This window comes from Macaca fascicularis, chromosome 1 (genome assembly GCF_037993035.2).
Source record: "Macaca fascicularis isolate 582-1 chromosome 1, T2T-MFA8v1.1".
NCBI lineage: Eukaryota > Metazoa > Chordata > Mammalia > Primates > Cercopithecidae > Macaca > Macaca fascicularis.
Genome location: NC_088375.1, coordinates 145,999,273 through 146,019,515, shown reverse-complemented (window position 1 = coordinate 146,019,515; position 20,243 = coordinate 145,999,273). Strand labels below are relative to the sequence as shown.

The following is a 20,243-nucleotide window of genomic DNA, read 5'->3' as shown; positions in this document are numbered from 1 at the left end:
GGAACCCGGGAGGCGGAGCTTGCAGTGAGCTGAGATCCGGCCACTGCACTCCAGCCTGGGCGACAGAGCGAGACTCCGTCTCAAAAAAAAAAAAAATTAAAAAAAAAAAAAAAAAAAAGCGACCAGGTATGCTGTGTTAATCATTATATTCCCAGTGATAGGAAGAATTAAATTTTTTTCTCGTTCCAAAGAGCAGTTTTTCTGCATCGTTGTGTACCTGGCAGAAAATGGCTATCCAATCCATAGAACAACACCTTGCCACTCTAGACTGCCAATTGATCAGCATTCCAATGATCTGTTTCCAAAGTCTTAGAGGGAAAATCTGATCAGCTAAACCTGGATATGGTCTATCAGTGATCTAATCATAGTTTACTGGAAGAGGTATGTTAAGCAGAGTCAACATGGCTTCAGAGATATCTCTGGGAATAGGAGGAATTCTCAGTCAAGTGGATGTGGACTGAGCTGACATTCTAAAAGCAGCTACTGTAGTCACTATAGGTGACTACTCTTCTGTGTTCTTGACTTTATCTTAAGAACCCTGTTCTCAAAATTATCTTCAGAGCTCATACAAGAGAATGATTTCTACAAGGCGGTTTCTTAAGAAAAGGGTGGTGACCAAGTAATTCTTATTCTGTCCTCTGGAGTTTTGCCTTTCCTTAGGCACTCTTACTTTGATTACCACTGCTACTTCATTCTAATCTTTTGGAAGCAGGGGTGGGCTTTTTCTTCTAACACGAACATAGAAAACAACAACAACGAAAGGAAAACAAAACTCTCGTATTGATTCTCCATCATACTGTAGGGACAAGTTTGAATTTGCACAGTTTACAAATATTAAGGAAGAGCAACAGGGAAATACACAACGGAAGGCAATAAAAAATGTGACTCACAAAATAAAGGTTTCTGGCCCTTTCCCTGGATATATGGTTCCTGTCTCATTTCACTTGAAATTTAAGGAAAAAGAGGGCCCATATTATCAGAATATCTGTTTCAAAAACACAGAAAAAGAAAAAAAAAAAACAATTGTTAGCTTTTCTAGAATTTTTCCTGTAACATCTCATCTTTAAGAAAAAAAGATAACACTTTCTATTCAGTCTAGATTTTTGGTCATTTCTACTTCTTAAAGACCTTTAAAATATTTATGAAAAATTTAAAAAGGTACCCGCATAACTAGTGATACAATCCAGATAATTTTAAGGACTTTGCCCTCTTAAATGGATGCTAAAAAAACTTTTTTTTTTTTTTTATTGTTAACGTAAATTAGACCACAACTTCAGAACTATATTGAGGATTCCCTAAACACATTTGTAAACAGGGGCCCAATACAACCCATCTGAATCAAGCTGGTATGTGTTTCTATTAAAACTTTTTCAAGTGTGCTGCAGTCTGGTAAGTATGATCCATGTCCTATTACATTTTTTCCCCCTCAACAGAGAATGTTACCTGGGTAGTAAATTTCAGCTTAAATGAAACTAATTTGCTGTCTAAATCATCACATATTTCAGATTATCAAGTAGTTTTAATATTGTTGGCCTCCATTTTGTACTACTTTCCCTAGCACGGCTAATCTCAGAAATAATTCCATAACTTTTAAAACTTTGTATATTTGTTGCTTAAATTTATAGGTGAAATGTAAAATTATTATTCCTTATCAACAGTGGTGTGTACCTATAGTCCCAGCTATTTGGGAGGATGAGTCAGGAGGATCCCTTGTGCCCAGGAATTTGAGGTTGTGGTGAGCTATGATCATGCCACTGCAGTCAAGCCTGGGCAAAAGAGCAAGACTGTCTCAAAAAAAATTTTTTTAATTATTAACATTGTTTTAACATTAGAAGTTTGTAAAATTTAAAGTCTTTTTCTATGGTAAAAATTTAAGAGAGTCTAATGCTTTCAGTTTAATATCAATTTAAAGTTATTATAGTGGCATGGTGAAGGTTAAAATAAGCATGAATGGCAATTAGGAGACTTAGGTAATAGTCCCCACCTCTGCCACTAAGTAATACTGTTGTCTTGTTCCTAAATAGCTAAGGAAACTATTTGTTATTTTTTTCCTACCTATAATAGGAGTTAAGCTAAGTATTTCAAGTCACTTCTAGTTCTAAAATTACATGATGCTGAAATGTGAACATTTATATCTAAATTAATTTTTACAAAGACCGCTCATTGACTGTATTTCTAAGCCCTTGCACAGTTAACTTAGTTCCACCATTATTAATCACCTTCTATGTGTATGACAGCCATCTCAAATCCATTCTGCAGTAAGCTGTGACAAAAATAAATCTGTAGGCCGGGCACGGTGGCTCATGCCTGTAATCCCAGCACTTTGGGAGGCCGAAGCGGGCAGATCACGAGGTCAAGAGATCGATACCATCCTGACCAACATGGTGAAACCCCGTCTCTACTAAAAATACAAAAATTAGCCAGGCGTGGTGGCACGTGCCTGTGGTCCCAGCTACTCAGGAGGCTGGGGCAGGAGAATCACTTGAACCTGGGAGGCGGAGGTTGCAGTGAGCTGAGATGGCACCACTGCACTCCAGCCTCGTGGCATAGCGAGACTCCGTCTCAAAAATAAATAAATAAATCTGTGTGCATTCAATGCCCCTGAATTGTACACTTAAAATGGTTACAATAAATTTGATTATGCATTTTACCACAATAAAACATGCACACACACACACACACACACACACACACACACACACAAGCATGCAGTACTCCCCTAACACTTTGTATCTATTACTTAAAATTATTGTTGTTTAGATGTAAGTTGGCTTCCCCAAAGAATTCTCCAGTCACTCCAAGGATAAGGACCTCTTTTTTTTTTTTTTTGAGGCAGAGTCTCACTCCAACCTCTGCCTCCTAGATTCAAGCAATTCTCCTGCCTCAGCCTCCGGAGTAGCTGGGATTACAAGGCGCACGCCACCATGCCCAGCTAGTTTTTGTATTTTTAGTTGAGACAGAGTTTCACCATGTTGGCCAGGCTGGTCTCGAACTCCCGACCTCAGATTATCCGCCTGCCTTGGCCTCCCAAAGTCCTGGGATTATAGGCGTGAACCACCGCACCTGGCCGGATAAGAACTCTTAATCCTTGCTGTAACTCCAAAGCCTAGGACACCATCTGGCTTCTAGTTACCAGGAAAGGTAATCACATCCTGGCCTTTCCAAGTGTTCTTTCACGTAAATTTAATTATCACTTTCAACCAAGGCAATATATTAGATATATAAATAGTTGTAAGACTTGTGAAGTACACACCAGAAAAATTCTTTATCACACACATATGAGTTAGAATTCAGAAACTGTGGCCACAGAACTCCAGATCTTCAATAGATGTTTGCTGAATTGATATATGAGACTTGAGAAGGCAAAAGGATAAACGTAAGTCCTAGCATCAGCCCAACAGATTTACACGGAGCGTGTGACAAGTACGTAATATTACGCTTCCTAAGAATTATGTCAACGAATGTCCTTCCTAAGTAGCAACCTACCTAAATAACCCTTACCACTTTCTCCAGGTAGTTTTTAACAAAGGAATTGCACCGCAGCTTCAAAAAATTGAAAGTTACGTGTTTACCTATCCATTCACTGCTCAGACAAAACAAAAACAAAAGCTACCTGTGGGAGACTTCTAAATTCCTTAATACTACAGTGTCATTAAAAACAAACACCTAGATTTACTCTACTTAGCTATATGTTACTAAGTAGTCAGGTTAGCTTTAATGCTTACCACGACAAGGAGAGTTGGCTTTTTTCCTTTCCCGAGGGTAATCCCGTCCCACCTCCTCCCTCTTTAAATAAAGTTAAAACAATCCAAAAAACCAGCTAATTCTCAGCTCTAGAGTTCTCCAGCACAAGAAACAGTAGTTCAGCTTCAAGAAAAAGGCATCTTAAAGGCTGTGCATTAAAAGTTGCCAGGGATCCAGCCGCTTACATTTCATGAAAAGTACAGACCAGACCCGTTTAGCAAGCTGCGCACCTTAACTGGTCCAGAAGGCGCGCTGTGGGCTGGGGAAGAGGGTGAGCAAAAGGCAAGATTATTAGTTTGGGTTGATGGGGATGGCCGGGCAAGGGAAGAACAGAGGAGTAATCTGTAAGATCTGAGTTCCGAAGCTTTTTGGGTTGTGGAGGTTACAAAAGTGCCTGTTAAAGTTAGGCCCAAGCTTCGGCAAGGTAGAACTGGGGGGAAAAAAAGAAAAAGAAAAAAAATAAAAAACCTAAAAAAACAACAGCGAGCAGGCTCCCGAGTTCTAGTGTTCACAGTGAGGCCGTTAACGCAGCAGGAAAGTAGGCGTGTGTTTTCTTCCTCTTCCCGCCTCCCCAGAGACTCCAGCCCAGTCCTTTCCCCTCATTTTCACCCCAGCCGAGTCCAATGGCTGCCCTCGCGCGGAGTCGGGTCGGAAGCCGCCCCGCCCTCTCGCCTTGCTAGCCCTGGGGAACCCCTCTGCCCCACCTTCCCAGCCCGATGAGAGGCAGTGACTGCCGCCGTCACGTGTGCTGGCAGCCGCCAAGTGAGGCCGCTTTTGCGACGCGGTGACAGCCAAATGGTGCGACAGGAGGAGCTACAGCCGCGGCCGCAGCGCCCCGCACGGAGAGACTTGAGGCGGCTCCTGGCGTCGCCCAGAGGGAGCGACTAGGCGAACAGTCCGGTGCGGGCGGCGGCGGCGGCGGGCGGGCGGCGAGAGGAAGCCCGCTACGAGTGCCCTCGCACCCCCGCCGCTCTCGATGAACCGGACGGAATAAGCCGCGCCTCCAGCAGGGGCTGCGCCTCCATGAATCCCTAGTTTTTGTGTTTTTTTTTTTTCTTCTCTCCCCGTTCCTCACCCCCCACCCTGAGCCCCGTCCCGCCTTCTCCCTTTGCCAGCGGCGGCCGCCTCCAGGTGCGGAGTCCATACCGGAGCGCAATGGCGTCCAACCCCGAACGGGGGGAGATTATGCTCACGGAACTGCAGGTAAGGGCCGCGGCCCTGGCGAGAGTCGCTGGCTGAGTAGACAGGGAAAGAGCCCCGCGCGGCGTCGGGGACCAAGGAAAGCCCTGCGGCCGCCGCGCCCCTAGCCCGCTAAGTGCGGAAAGTCCGGGATGTCACTCGGGAACTGCTTCCCTCGGGGAACCGCTTCCCTCGGGAGCCAGACCCTCTCCCCCGCCAAAGCCCTGGCCTGCCACCGCTTTGCTTTGATTCTGCCTACCAGAGGGAACCCCATCTCTGCAGCCCTGCTGCAGCTGGAGCCTGCTCTCGCCCGGTCCCTGGAGAGGCCGGCCCGTCGCCCCCTCCCGCGGTGTCAGAGCTGCCCGCGAACGCCCCTGTCGCCCCCTCCCTTCGCGCGGCTGGGCCCCGCCCCGCCTTTCCTCCGTACTCGGCTCCTTAAACTCTTTTGAATGACTCCCAAGCTGTTTTCTTGTCCCTCCCCCTCCCCTCAGACTCCGCACAAAGAGCGCCCCCATAACTTCCAGCCCCTAGACAAGTTTTTTTTAAAAAAACGAGTCTCACCAAATGCTTGCTTCACTTCGCCAGCCCTCTTCAGGTGGCAGAATTTCTTTCCTCTATTTTGAGAGTTATCTTTTTCTTTTCCTTTTTTTTTTTTTTTTTTTTAAACTAAGTGATAGATACACGGTGCCTTTCTCGGCTACCCCTGCCCAGATCCGGAAGCTCAGATGCTGATGCTTTTCAGACTTTCATTTTCCCTCTCATTTGAGCACCAGAGAAAGAGCTATATAAGTTGTTTACTAATGAGAAAGGGAAAACTTGGGCACCACATGTCTGCAAAAGATAAGAGCAAAATAGATCGCTTAGTTAAGTCCATGTCGAGTAGCAGTATTATTATTTTCCCATTTCCAGCTAAATATTTGATGATGTAGGCACGATTTTCGTTTTTAGATCTCTATGGTGTACATGGGGACTTAAGCTACCCTGTCGGGTTTTTCATTACTTGGCAGTGTTCCAGAAGTGTTTACATCTGAATTTTAACAAAGATGTTAAAATTTCATGTTTTTTTGACTTAAAAGTTATTTTGCTTTATTTTAATATAGTTATCTTTTAGCTACTCGAAGATTGTAGATGGGAATTAGGGAAAAAAATAGCATGCTTGCATGTCTTTTTGTGTGTTGGACAGTTAATTTTTTTAAAGAAAGACTAAATCTAGAAATTCTGAAACAGTTGATTCTTGATGTCAAAATTAAGTATTGCAACTGCATCTAAATTTCTTGTTTAAATACACTTTTTAAGAAATCTCTTTATAAGTTTGGTTTCTTGTGCAGTCAGACGTAAGGTTGAAAACGTTGGTATAATAGTTGATATTCCTCCACAAAAATAGAGATTGTAACAATGTATACCAATGCAGTGTTGCACATTTAGAATCCTTTGGTAATGCAAAGCTGAATTTCATATCATTGAAAATGTTGCTATGTAATATTTTAATTACAGTTAGCCTTTTATAAGCAGATCGTACAGCATACCACATTTGCTAAATGAATGTAATTTACTATTTTATTAATAGTAAATAATTTGCATCAGCTTTTAAAATGGAGATGATGTGAGGCAAGTGAGAAATACTTTACATTACCTGGTCTTGAACCATGAAAAACATACTTTGGTTTTGATTGAGAAGGATGATAGGGTCAGTTTTCTTTTGAATTGAGCAGTGTTCGAGTTATAATATATTTGGCATTGTTACTTGTATTTTATAGAAAATTGGCATAAAAGACACCTACTTTGGCACTGGAACTGAAAATTATATTTTCATGTGTATTAAAATACAACATTTAGGATCTTTTAATTAAAAAGATCAATTTTGGTAATAACAAGGAAGCAAGCAAAGAAGGAAGAAATTTTCAATATGATGACTTAGAAATATGACCAAAATAGAGGAACACCTAAAGTTAAGCTTCTAGATAAACTGAAATATAACCCCTTCCAGAAAAAAGAATAGTTTTTATTAAGTGTTACCTTATAGGTTGTCATATATCCAAGTCATTTTCTTGGTTTATTTGACTCCCAGTTTTGATAAAAGTTATTGCATTTAAACTTTATCGTGTTTATTAAAATTTTTGAGAATATTACTTACATCAACACTAAAGATAGTCATAAAGTTTGCTTCACCAAATATTTCCATCCGTTCAAACATTTTATTTCATTGGGTCCTGAAACTTAGTGTACAGTAACCAAGTATTTATTAAACTTTCGTTTCAAGAATCAGTTTTTTTAAAAGCTTCTAAATTGTTTGAACTTAGACTGAAATACTGTTTAATATGACATTCTTAATTCTTTTCTGCCATACAGATTTTAAGTATTTAAGAAATTCTGTAGCCAGTTTTAAGATGTATTTAATGGTTAAAACTGTTACTTTGCTATGTATCCTGTCTCAGGAATACTTGTTTTACTCTGAAAGTTACATATTACAACCTACCTTTAATGAAATTGATATTTATTTAGAAATATATCCAGCTTTTCATTATTTTTTCAAATTGTAGAATTTGAAATACTCCACTGCTTGAGCTGGAATTAGCTTTTGGTCGTGGAAAGGCAAAGTAAGAAAATCTGAAACGACAGTATTCTGTCCTGTTAATTACTGTAATAGCATGGAGTAATGTTTTTAAGTATTGGTAGTAATTCAGGAGGCTTATTCAACAAGGAAGCGTTAATAAACTATGTAAACTTTGGTGGCTAGAGGTTTCAAGGTATAAGGAAGAATATTTACCGTAATAAAAATAAAAATTGGCTGTTTAAAATGGCCAATTTCTAATTTTTATCTCATAACTAATTTGTTGTGTTGTATTCTCTTTATTTTTTATTTGAAGTATAGCAGAAAACTTAGACATTTTTGCAATGCCAAAGAAGCTAAAGTTTATTTTCAAGGAACCTGGATTAATGAAAACTGTAAAGAATCTCAAAATGAAAGTGTTGGCTACAATGGTAATTTTGTAGAATGCAGACCAAATATTGAGCAGTGTGCTAATAAAGCTATCTTGTTGATTATTGGAGATTCATTTTCTTCATCAAAATGCCCAATAAAGTGTTGGTCTGGGAATTTTAAATTCCATTCTCAGCAGATTTTATTTAGATAGAGGTAACTTGCTCAAGTGGAAAGTTGAGATAGTTACCCTTAAATTACGGGGGTTAATTTCACCAAACAGTTATGTAGTATCTACCAAAGCTATGTTGGAGGATATAAAGATGACAAGATAGGTTTTTGCTTTCCAGAAGAGAGTATAGATAATTGTACTAGAGGATAATTATAAGAGAGTACAAACAACATTTTAAAAATTATTTGCTACATATCAGACATTGTACTTAGTATCCTATACACCTCATTTGATCTTTACAGCGATCCAATAAGGTAGGTGTTATTTTCATGTTGTGGATCAGGAAACTTAAGTTCAAGAATATTAAGTAAATTGCTTATGGTTACATTGTGTGTCTGAGTTTGAACCCAGGTCTATATGTTTCCCATTACACTATTTCTTTTTTTTTTTTTTTGAGATGGAGTCTCGCACTGTCACCCAGGCTAGAGTGCAGTGGTGCGATCTCTGCTCACTGCAATCTCCGCCTCCTAGGTTCAAGCGATTCTCCTGCCTCAGCCTCCCGAGTAGCTGGGATTACAGGCACCTGCCACCACGCCTGGCTAATTTTTTGTATTTTTAGTAGAGACGGGGTTTCACTGTGTTGGCCAGGCTGGTCTTGAACTCCTGACCTCATGATCTGCCTGCCTCGGCCTCCCAGAGCGCTGGGATTACAGGTGTGAGCCCCTGTGCCCGGCCCTGCTGTACCATTCTTTAAATTGCCACAGTTCTGGGGAACTATAAATATTTTGCATCTAATGTTATAGTGGTGTGAACTTTCTACAGATTGGCCAAAAATGTAATTTACCAACATTAACTTAACTTGTTAGCTCCATCTGTAACAAGGAAAAATGATTTCTACATTCAACTTGGTAGTCTATAATGTAGCAGTGTTTTATTATTGTAAATACGCTCTAATATTTCACAAAGAATCATAGTACAAATAATCTTTTTACAGGATTTCTTCATTAAGAATTACTGTTTCTCATGAAAGGTGTCACATGCTTGCCCAAAACTTCCCAAAAGATTTGACATTACTCTGTAGACTGTCTGTGCTTTGCTTTAAAATTTTATACTCATATGTAACCTAGCTCTGTGTTTGACACTTAGTAGGAGCACAATACATTGATGAGAAGGCTCCATTTGTCACCTAGGATGAGGGATGTCTAGATTATTTTAAGAGAAGTTCATTATAATCTTTGACATATGAAATTACGTAGTTTTCTTAAATTTACGTTTCTAATCCCTTTTCCCAAAAATATTCCCTTTAAAAGTACTAAACGGATTTCTATAATAGTTACATCGTTCTTCCATATAGCACACTGGTAGTTTACTCATTTAATGGAAAATTAGAAGGTGGTGTCTAATTTTGCAGTGACACTGGAAAGTGGAAGGTCTGAGTTGGGAGGATTACAATTTTAGGGTGGTTTGGGGGATGTTAGTATGAGAAGGTAAGCTGGGTAGTTAAGACAGACTTTACATTGTTTTCAAATTAGAAATGTAATGTACATGTATTACAGAAAATCCAGAAAATGTGGAAAAGCACAAAAGAAAATAAAAGTTGCTCATAGTTCTGTCACTTAAAGACTGACAGACTTTTCCCACCTAAAAGTCCCATGGCCGTAGAGTCCATTTTTTCTTTTTTTTCATCTCATTTTACTTACTAGAATTTTGAAGAAAAATGAAGCTCAGAGAGTTTTAAGATAGAAATCACAGTAGTTTAAAAAAATTTTTCTTGCCTCTGGTTCTAGATAAGTGGATCTAATTAGCTTTTTTTTTTTTTTTTTTTTTTACTTTTTAAATCTCAGAATATTTCAATTATGAGTCACTGCTTTATTAAGAAAAAAAGTGCAGGCTGGGCGTGGTGGCTCACACCTGTAATTCCAGTGCTGTGGGAGGCTGAGACAGGTGGATCATGTGAGGTCAGGAGTTCGAGACCAACATGGCCAACATGGTGAACCCCTGTCTACTAAAAATACAAAAATTAGCCCGGTGTGGTGATATGCGCCTGTAGTCCCAGCTACTGGGGAGGCTGAGGCACAGGAATCGCTTGAACTTGGTAGGTGGAGGTTGCAGTGAGCCGAGATCATGCGGCTGCACCTCCAGCCTTGGTGATAGAGTGAGACCCTGTCTCAAAGAAAAGTGCAGTAGTATGGATTTAGTAATAGACAGTAATGAAGTATAGCAACAGTTTCTTTGAATATATCAATACCGTGTGTTTTTTCAGCTTAGGTTTGATGCTGCTCTTATAGACTACCACGATGTTTGTAAATTGCAGCGCATACTTTACTGAATTAAACTTGCTAAATAACTTTCTAAATATTTCTTGACTACCAAGTAAAAGTCTTGGTGTTAAACTAGTGTTACTAAATGATGGCTCTATCATGGTGGTTTTTTATTTATTTATTTTTTTTTTTGGTCATCTGTCATTAGTATTATAGAGATTAGGTCTAGTGTCTTGCAATTCCTACCATTTACATAGTGTTGAAATAGGGAGAAGTAGGGACACCTTCTAGACATCATCTCTTTATCCCAGCACTTAGCATCTGATTCCTTGGGCTCTCTTATTTCCGCTTTTTGAATTTGGCAGTGGTAAATTTTCATGCCATTCGTCAGAAGTATGTTTACTTTTAAACAAATAGAGTAGTAGTTTGTAAACATCACCTAAAATAATGTTACTTCCATATCATAAATGGTATTTGAATAAAACAGTTAATTATACATTATTCCCTCATAAAATACAGTGTGCTGATAATTGTCAAATGTCTATATTATTTCAAAAACCAGTTTTACTCTAGAGTATATGACATTTAATATGATTAACTTTTGATATACAGCAGAGTTCAAACTTGACAGCAAAGTTGAAAACTGGTTAAAAGCTTCAAAAAGATTTAAAATTGAGAGTGGGAAAAATATACTAATGAAAAAGTAATTCCTTAATAAAACAGAAATAGAGAACCTTTATCTTGATGCATGTCTAGCTTCTCTTAATTTTATCTGATGACATCTTGTTTGAAACTAGCTCTGTTACCATACTTGGCTTTTTTTGCAATCACAAAAATGAAATTTGTGTGACATTATATACATAAATATTGCCTGTAAAAAATGAAGATCAGGAAAGCATGGGACAGTGTACTTGATGACAGTAAACACCTTAGATGTGAAGGTAGTGTTGAAGTGCCTCATAAAGATGAGTGGATATACAAGACTTATATAATACTGTTAGGATTTATCTCTTTTGGAAATTTGACAGTGACTTATCAAATTGGTGAAAGTTTTACTGCCCTAGCTCATATATACCTTAATTTAATGGAATGTAGTTATGACAAAATTTGGAATTTATTTTTGATTATAGAATACATACCACACAATACATGTGCTGAAAGTTTTATATATATTTTTTTTTTATTTTTGAGACAGGATCTTGCTGTGTCACCTAGCTTGAAGTGCAGTGATGTGATCTCGGCTCACTGCAACCTCTGCTTCCTGGGCTCAAGTGATTTGCCCACCTTAGCCTCCCGAGTAGCTGGTACTACAGGTGTGAGCCACCATGCATGGCTGATTTTTATATTTTTTTGGAGAGACAGGGTTTTGCCATGTTGCCCAGGTTGGTTTTGAACTGCTGGACTCCAGCAATCCACCTGCCTTGGCCTCCCAAAGTGCCTGGATTACAGATGTGAGCCACTGTACCTGGCCTGAGTATCGTATATTTTATACATTAATCATGTCGTTTTCCCTTCCCTGTAGTTGCTACCTTAGGGATTCTCTAAGGAGATGTTTGTTCTCCCTGTTTCAGAATTGTCATTGAACAAATTTTATGCAACTTTTGGATTTTTAAAAAATGTATTAAACATCAGGCACACTGCTTGGATTAATCATCTGTCTATCAAACATTTTAATAAGTACTCATGGACCACCACTCCCCCTCTCTCAAAACAAGCTAGGAGCTTTAACCTACCTATAGTTTTCCTCTATTCTATCCCTCTATTTCCACCTTCTTGTCATCTAGGTCATCATTTTTGAGTCCTGTGTTCATTCTCTTCCTTATATAGTAGTCCCTCCTTATCCACGGTTTCAGTTACCCATGGTCAACTGTAGTCCAAAAATAGGTGAGTACAGTATAGTACTATAAGATATTTATAAGTACTAAGATACTTTGAGAGAGACCACACTCATAACTGTAATTACAGTATAGTTATAATTGTTCTATTTTATTATTAGTTGATTAACGCTTACTGTGCCTAATTTGTAAATTAAACTTTAGCATCAGTGTGCATGTTAAAGGAAAAGTGTATATACAGTTAAGTACTGTTCATGGTTTTAGGCATTTACTGAGGGTCTCTCGGTGGATAAAAGGAGACTACTGTGTATAGGTTAGTTGGACATGTAAATCTAAACGTCTTTTAGTTGTTTGTATAGAATTGTGAATATAATCTTTTTGAACTTGATTTTTCACCTATTATAAATAAGATTGATCCACATTTTTGCATGGTGCTATAGTCATTCATTTAAATTGCTGTATAATATTTCATTGAGTGAAATATTCATTAACTCTCCTTTGGTGGATGTTTGGATATTTATCCACTCTCCCTTGTTGGGCAGTTATTTTCTGTTTTTTGTTTTGTTTTGTTTGTAATTATAAGCAAAGATCCTATGGACAGTCTGTGCATGTTTCCTACTGTGTATGTGCCACAGTTTCTATTACACACCTGGAGGTAGCATTGCTACCTCATAGGGTAGGTGAATGTTCAACTTAAGAGATGATGCAGAACTTTCAATATGGTTGCACCAATTTATATTCATATTAGCAGTATATGAAATAAAAGATCCTTTGGTTATCCATCCTCTCCTACACTTGATATTCTCTTCTTAAGTTTTACACATCAAAAGGGTGTAAAATGTTGCCTTATTTTTTATCTTGATGCACATTTTCCTGGTTGTCACTGATGTAGAACACTTCTTTTTAAGTTTGCCGGCCTTTTTCATGTGGCTTCTTCAGTGAAATTCCTATTTATGTCTCTTGCCTATTTTTGTTTTTCTTATTGGTTTATAAGAGTTCTTTATATTGCTTATGTTAATCCTGTGTGTACATTGTGAATGTCTTTCAGTTCCTAACTTTTTCACTTTCTTTTATTGGGGTTGTGTGGGAGGGACAGTTTTAAATGCTTTTACCTTCTTTGGCAAATACTTAGAATAATTTACATCATTATCATCAACAGGCTTGCATTTACTATCTATTGTACATTTGGAGTAGAAAGGGTAAAGTTATATTAATAGTTTATGGCCTGGGGATTTGTAAACTATCCAAATGAACAACTATAGGAAGTTGTATAAAATAGTGTATTGCTTCACACATACTAGGCGCTCAAATGCTAGGTTAATTTAGTTAACGAGTAAATTCAGAAGCAAAGAAATAGCAAAAATTATACAGTTCATCAATTGCTTATTTTCCAATTCCATATCTCTCCGTTGCAAACTAATTATTAGTCATTAATAATATTTTATTCTTTTGTTTAAAGGGCAGTATATTCCGTAAGATTATGTGAGCAGTTATTTAGGTATTTTCATAGCTTGCCATTAAAATGCTGGAGTTGATCAGATTTAATACTGGATATAAAGCAAAATATTAATCGTCTGCACAGTTTACTAGTATTTACAAACTCAGAATCCTAAATACAGTTTTTGTCATTGCTGTGCATCTTTCGATAAAAAAAATTCTTAAGTCAAATTTGTCCATTATTTATCATACAGTAAGTCCTCACTTGATGTCATTGATTGGTTCTTGGGAACTGACTTTAAGCAAAACAACGTATAATGAAACCAGTTTCTTTTTTCTCATCAATGTTATAAGGAAGTGATATTATAAACAAAGAAACATTAGCCAGAAGTGGTGATGCACACCTGTAGTCCCAGCTACTTGGGAGGTGGAGGTGAGAGGATGACTTGAGACCAAAAGTTAAGGCTGCAGTAAGCTGGAATCAGGTCATTGCACTCTAACCTGGGGAGCATAGTGAGACCCTGTCTCAAAGAAAAGAAATGATATTGACAAAACAGCTTTATTAAAGGACCTGCAGCACATTGTTACTCTTAAAGTCACAGTTCCAAGAACCCATCAACAGTGTTAAGTGAGGACTTACTGTAATTGCTTTTCATGCCCTTTTAAATAAATTATTCCCTATCCTGGGTTTAAAAGATAGTCACACAAGTTTGCTGCTAAGAATTTTGCAGTTTTATTTTTTAGATTTAAGTCAGCTTATCTGGAGTTGTTGTTTTTTAATAGACTTCATTTATTTAAAGCAGTTTTAGGTCCACAGCAAAATTGAGAGAAAGGTCTAGAGATTTCTCAAAAACCTGCGTCCCTACATATGTATGTATACATTATCGACATCCCCCACAAGAGTACATTTGTTACAGTTGATGAACCTTTATTGACACATCATCATCATCCAGAGCCCAGAGTGCACACATCTTGATGATGTGCATTCTATGGGTTTGTACAAATGTATAATGACGTGTATCCAGCCTTATAGTATCATACAGAATAGTATCACTGCACTAAGCTTATTCTCTGTGCTCTACCTATTCATCCTTCCCTCTCCTCCATCCCCTGGCAACCACTGATCTTTTTACAATTTCCATAGTTTTGCCTTTGGGAAAATCTTTTGCAGTTGGAATCATACAATGTGTAGCCATTTTACATTGGTTTCTTTCACTTAGAAATAAGCATTTAATTTTCCTCCACGTCTTTTCATAACTTGATAGCTTATTTCTTTTTAGTGCTGAATAATATCCCATTGTCTGTGTGTACCCCAGTTTATTCATTCACCTACTGAAGGACATCTTGCTTGCTTCTAAGTTTTGGCAGTTATGAATAAAATGCTATAAACATCCTATGTAAGTTTTTGTGTGAACGCAACTTTTCAGCTCCTTCGGTTAAATACCAGGGTGTCCAATTGTACGGTAAGAATAGATTTGTAAGAAACTCCCAAACTGCCCTCCAAAGTGGCTGAACTATTTTGTATTCCCGACAATAAGAGTTTTTGTTGTTCCACACCATCTCCAGTATTTGGTGTTGTCAGTGTTCTGGATTTTGGTTATTCTAATAAGTATATCGTGGCATCTCATTGCTGTTTATTTAATAGCTTTGATTTTTGAATATGGAGATAGGTCTGAGTTATTTTAATGTTTAAAAACATTATTTTGAAATGTCTACCAGACTTCTTTATAATGCAAATTTAAAATAGAGCACTTTTCAGCTTTTAGGATAGAAACATCTGCAAATAGCTTTATTAGCCTAACTCTGACTTGCAAATTTGATAAATTTTTGCCAGTTAGAGTTACATCATGCTAGGTTATGTATTGAACTGTACCTGAACGTATCCTTACCTAGCTCAGTAATACCTGACTTTTTCCTTATTATATCAATTTGTGGTTCTTTTTTTTTTTTTAATTTTATCTCCTGAAGCTTTGGGTCAGTAAAGGTCATCCTTGTCTTAGCTCTTGTTGACACCCATCCCATTCTCCAGTTGTGGCTCATACTTTTAATGTTGTTTTCTGTCATCCAACCTACTCCTGCTCCTTTCTTCTCAGCATATCACTCATCTCTATGTAGTGAGTGATATGTGCTCTTCAACCATGTGAGTTTCCTCAAGTTTTCTTGTCTTTACTTTCAAATTTCTTGGAATTTTAGCCATCCTTTTTATTTCTACTGAATTTTAAGAAAAAAATGCTTCTTCTTGCTAAGGTTATACTTTCCTGGACTTTTGCTTGCTCTGGAATATCATGTTTTACTCTTTTGCAGGATGGGGCTTTTCATTATCCACTAGCTTTTGGCTTAAAAATAAGTTCACATCTCATGTTTTTATTATACTCTTTATCACTGTTGTACCCTCAAATTTCTTTCTTTTTATAAGAAATTTCTTAGTTGCCTTGTCTGCCATTTATTTAACTTACTCATATATGACTTCTGTCTCAGTTATTCTGTTGAAATAGTTTTCTTAAAGGTATCATGACATTCTGTTGCTTCTAGTCTTGAGAGGAAATTGGTACTTCCTGAAACTAATGTTAATTAAACTTTGAAGACCCTGCACAATATTGGTTACTTTTCTGTCATCATACCTGCCTCTGTTTGTTACTACTGCTTTTGTTTGGTAACTCCTTTTCTACCTTAAATGTTCCACCTATTTCTAGCCTATTTTTCTTTTAATTTATCCTTCAGATTAACCACCAGAATCTGATTAACCACCAAAACCTTGTTTAGTAACAGTTGTGGAAAATAGAAAACCACTTAAATTAGCTTAAGCAGAAATTGGATTTTTTGGAAAGCTATGGGGACGTTATCAGTTAAGGGTAAGACGTATAGCCAGATCCCATGGGTACTAAACGGGAAACTGGATGCTTTCTTTTTAGGGCTACATGTTCTCTTTTCTTTAAGTATGTGTACTGCTTTGTATCTCTGTATACTGGTTCTCTTTGCTCTCTTCCCTGTGGTCTCCGAGTGGCACTCCTAACTTCTAAATTTACATTAATTCTACAAGTTCAGGGCACATAGACCACAGCTGACTGACTGAGTTGCTATATGTCACAATTCTAACTTCTTAGATGAGAAAATCTGAGTGGCCTTAGTCAGTGGAACATATGTCCCTGATCCATCTAACTATGGCAATCGAGGGATGAGATTCTCTGGTATCAGTATGGCTTCAAGAAACCTCTTGTGAGGTTGGGACAGACTATTTTCCTTTTTTTTTTTTTTTTTTTTTTTTTTGAGACGGAGTCTCGCTCTGTCGCCCAGGCTGGAGTGCAGTGGCCAGATCTCAGCTCACTGCAAGCTCCGCCTCCCGGGTTCACGCCATTCTCCTGCCTCAGCCTCCGGAGTAGCTGGGACTACAGGCGCCCGCCACCACGCCCGGCTAATTTCTTTTTGTATTTTTAGTAGAGACGGGGTTTCACCGTGTTAGCCAGGATGGTCTCGATCTCCTGACCTCGTGATCCGCCCGCCTCGGCCTCCCAAAGTGCTGGGATTACAGGCTTGAGCCACCGCGCCCGGCGGGACAGACTATTTTCTGAAAAGGGGTTCTAGATTGAGAATTCTAGGGATTCTCCTGCTTGAAAGTTTCAGCAACTTTCCATCAATTATAGAATAAAATATATTTATACTTCTCATCATCTGACCCCAATGTTTTCTGATTTTTCTCCCTATTTATCTTACATTCTAGAATATTAAACTATTTACATTTCTCTGAACCATACTCCCTATCTTTGCAAATGCTGATTCTGACTTTAAGAATACTAATATTGCTTGTCTGAACAGCATTTGACAAATTGGACGATCCTTAAAATTCTGATAAGAAAATCATATTTATTGAATATATGAATATGTTTATATCTAATAAAAGTTTTACTGAAGATATATTTTTGATTAATAAATTTAGGGAATTGGTCATGCAGCATTTTGATACATTTGCAAATTAGCCTCCAATTTTACAGCTCTTGTTATTGAACATATCACTTAATATGATAATTGTTACATGTCTCTATTACTTTCAAGACAGGAACTAGGTCTTACTCCTCTTTATGTCCCTAGCAACTGACATATAGCTTATGCTTAATAAATGTGTGAATAAATAAATGAACAGATTTAAAAAAGAATTATATGACCAGCTAACCCGGTGAAACCCTGTCTCTACTAAAAAATACAAAAAACTAGCCGGGCGAGGTGGCGAGCGCCTGTAGTCACAGCTACTTGGGAGGCTGAGGCAGGAAAATGGCATGAACCCGGGAGGCGGAGCTTGCAGTGAGCTGAGATCCGGCCACTGCACTCCAGCCTGGGTGACAGAGCGAGACTCCGTCTCATTTAAAAAAAAAAAAAAAAAAGAATTATATGACCAATCTGCCAGACCTGACTTCTCTAAATTTCCAAAAGCTATTCTTCCCCTGGCTGCTAGAAATCTGCTAGTCACTTTTATTTGACTATTGTTGCTTCAGCCCCTTCAGTTGTTTCTTCTACTTCTGTATCTTGAATTCGTTCATTCCTTTGCCATTGTCTAAGTATGGGCCTTCATTATCATTTGGATGATCATAATATCTTGATATTTTACCTCTACCTCTTTTGTCTTATTCTGCTTTTATTTAAACTATGTACAATTGCCAGATTCAGAATTTGTCCCTAGCATTCAGTGACTCCTTAATTCTTGTGGGATATAGTCCTAATTCCTTAGCTAAGCAATCCAAGCTGTCTTTGTTGTAGCCCCAAAATACTTTTCATTCTTAAGTCTTACTCATGTAAGCAGCTTACATTTTCAGGCATGCTATGATTAGTGATTTTTCCTCACCTGTATTTTTACTACATTCTATCAACTGGAATACTTCTTTAAGGCCAAATTCAAATTTTGCTTATTTATTTTTTTTCTTATTTTCCCCTACTCATGTCCAGTCTCTCCTCAAAACTTAAGGATATTTTCTATCTCATGACATTTATTATATATTGCATTGTACTGTAGTTGTTTATATCCTGCCTCATTTTCTCTTCTAGGCTTAATGCTTAAAATCTTTGAAGGAAAGGACTATGTTTTTTATCTTCATCTTTTATCCCTTTAGCCCTTTAGTCCTGAAGAAAGTAACTTGCACATAGCAGTGTTGAGACTCAGAAAACAATACTCTACAATGAAGCTCTTAGAAGTAGTCTCAGAAACAAAAGGGCTGTTTTATTTTTTAATCTTTTTTCGTCCTCTTGTCTCTCAGTTTCATTTTTCCTCCAAGGCTAGCCAGATAAATAAGAATCCATCATTTTAAAGGTGGATCATAGAAACCAGAACCACCACCTCCCTTTTCTTTCTTCCCCAGCAGAAGCAAGCTTTATTTAGCACTGACCTTGAAAGAGATTCACCCAAGGACCCCCCCATACAGTGAACAATGACTCATGCATAAACAATGTCCACAACAACAGTTTTACAGTAAACAAGAAAATATTGTTTATGGTGGTTTTAATACCAAATGTTAGCATTTAGTGATGTCAATTCTGGAAGGACCTAGATTTCACCAAGTACTTCGTTATATAATCTTTTAGAGGCATCAAAGACAGTATTCATAGACTCCTACATTGCCTAACTTTTTAAAAAATTTTGAAAATAATCCGTATATACATATGCACAGATAAATCAAAAGATACTGAAATGTATAAAATTAGAAGTAAAGATCTCTTCATTAGTACTTTCTCTTCAGTTAGTCCTACCCCCCAGAAGTAGTCACATTGCCCTTTATTATTTCTGGAATTGATGTTATAATTCTAAATTTTTGATTTATCAATTTTAGACCATATGCATTAACCCAGTAATTTATAAGTGGTTTACAAAAGACATTTAACCAAATTCTGTTTTTCTTTCTTCATTTCCTAAATGTGTTAGTTACATTATTATTTTTAGTTTTTTTCTGGTAGTTTCCTTTACAACTATGTTTTGATTTGTAGAGCCACAGCATCTATTAACTCTGCACAAAAATGAGAGTTTCAGTACACTTCCACTATTCACTTCCCTTGCACTGATTTTATTATTGTATTGTATTGTATTGTATTGTTTTTACATTGACAAGGTTTATATTTCTATTATATTCTTTCCTTCCTTCCTTTCCTGTTTCTCTCTTTTTCTCCCTGACCCCTCTTCTGCATAGTTCCTACAACATCTTTCTTAAACACTTCATGAACATAGGTTGGATCACCTGGACTGTTTTCTATGTCTTTAAACTTACCTTCGTATTTCCTATTTCTTTAAATTTTCTCTGTTTGGGGAGATTGCCTTTATTTTTCTTTCTGTTCACTAACTTCAGATGTATATATTTTATTGTGCAGCCCATTCACTGCCTTTGTGCAAATGTATTTTTAATTACATAAATATCTTGTTTTCTTTTTTGCATATAGGCTAGAATTATTTAATGTAATTTAAATTTTCTTCCCTTTTTTAAAAATTTCCAACTTTCAAGTTCTGGGGTGCATTAAGCCCAGCATCCATTATCTAGTCTTCCTGATGCTCTCCCTGCCCTCATCCCCACCCTCCAGTAGGCCCCAGTGTGTATTGTTCCCCTCGATGAGTCCGTGTGTTCTCATCGTTCAGCTCCCACTTAGAAGTGAGAACACAGCAGTATTTGGTTTTTTGTTCTTGCTTTAATTTGCTGAGAATAATGGCTTACAGCTCCATCCAT

The 20,243-nt window shown here is 37.6% G+C and overlaps 1 protein-coding gene and 1 long non-coding RNA gene across 9 annotated transcripts in view; one reads left to right on the top strand and one right to left on the bottom strand.

The window, feature by feature from the left end:
• Positions 1 to 852: 852 nt before the first annotated feature.
• Positions 853 to 3,850, bottom strand: LOC141407724 (uncharacterized). Its single transcript, XR_012418023.1, has 3 exons — positions 3,726 to 3,850; positions 3,254 to 3,353; positions 853 to 985 (listed from the first exon to the last, which is right to left on the bottom strand). It is a non-coding gene; the product is annotated as an uncharacterized lncRNA (long non-coding RNA).
• Positions 3,851 to 4,565: 715 nt separating this feature from the next.
• Positions 4,566 to 20,243, top strand: part of PKN2 (protein kinase N2) — a 158,898-nt gene continuing 143,220 nt past the window's right edge. For all 8 annotated transcript variants that reach the window (XM_015433187.4, XM_005542808.5, XM_005542807.5 and 5 more), the window contains exon 1: positions 4,566 to 4,947. In XM_015433187.4, the coding sequence (XP_015288673.1) occupies positions 4,900 to 4,947 (48 nt within the window). In that variant the 5' untranslated portion in view covers positions 4,566 to 4,899. The remainder of the gene's footprint in view (positions 4,948 to 20,243) is intronic.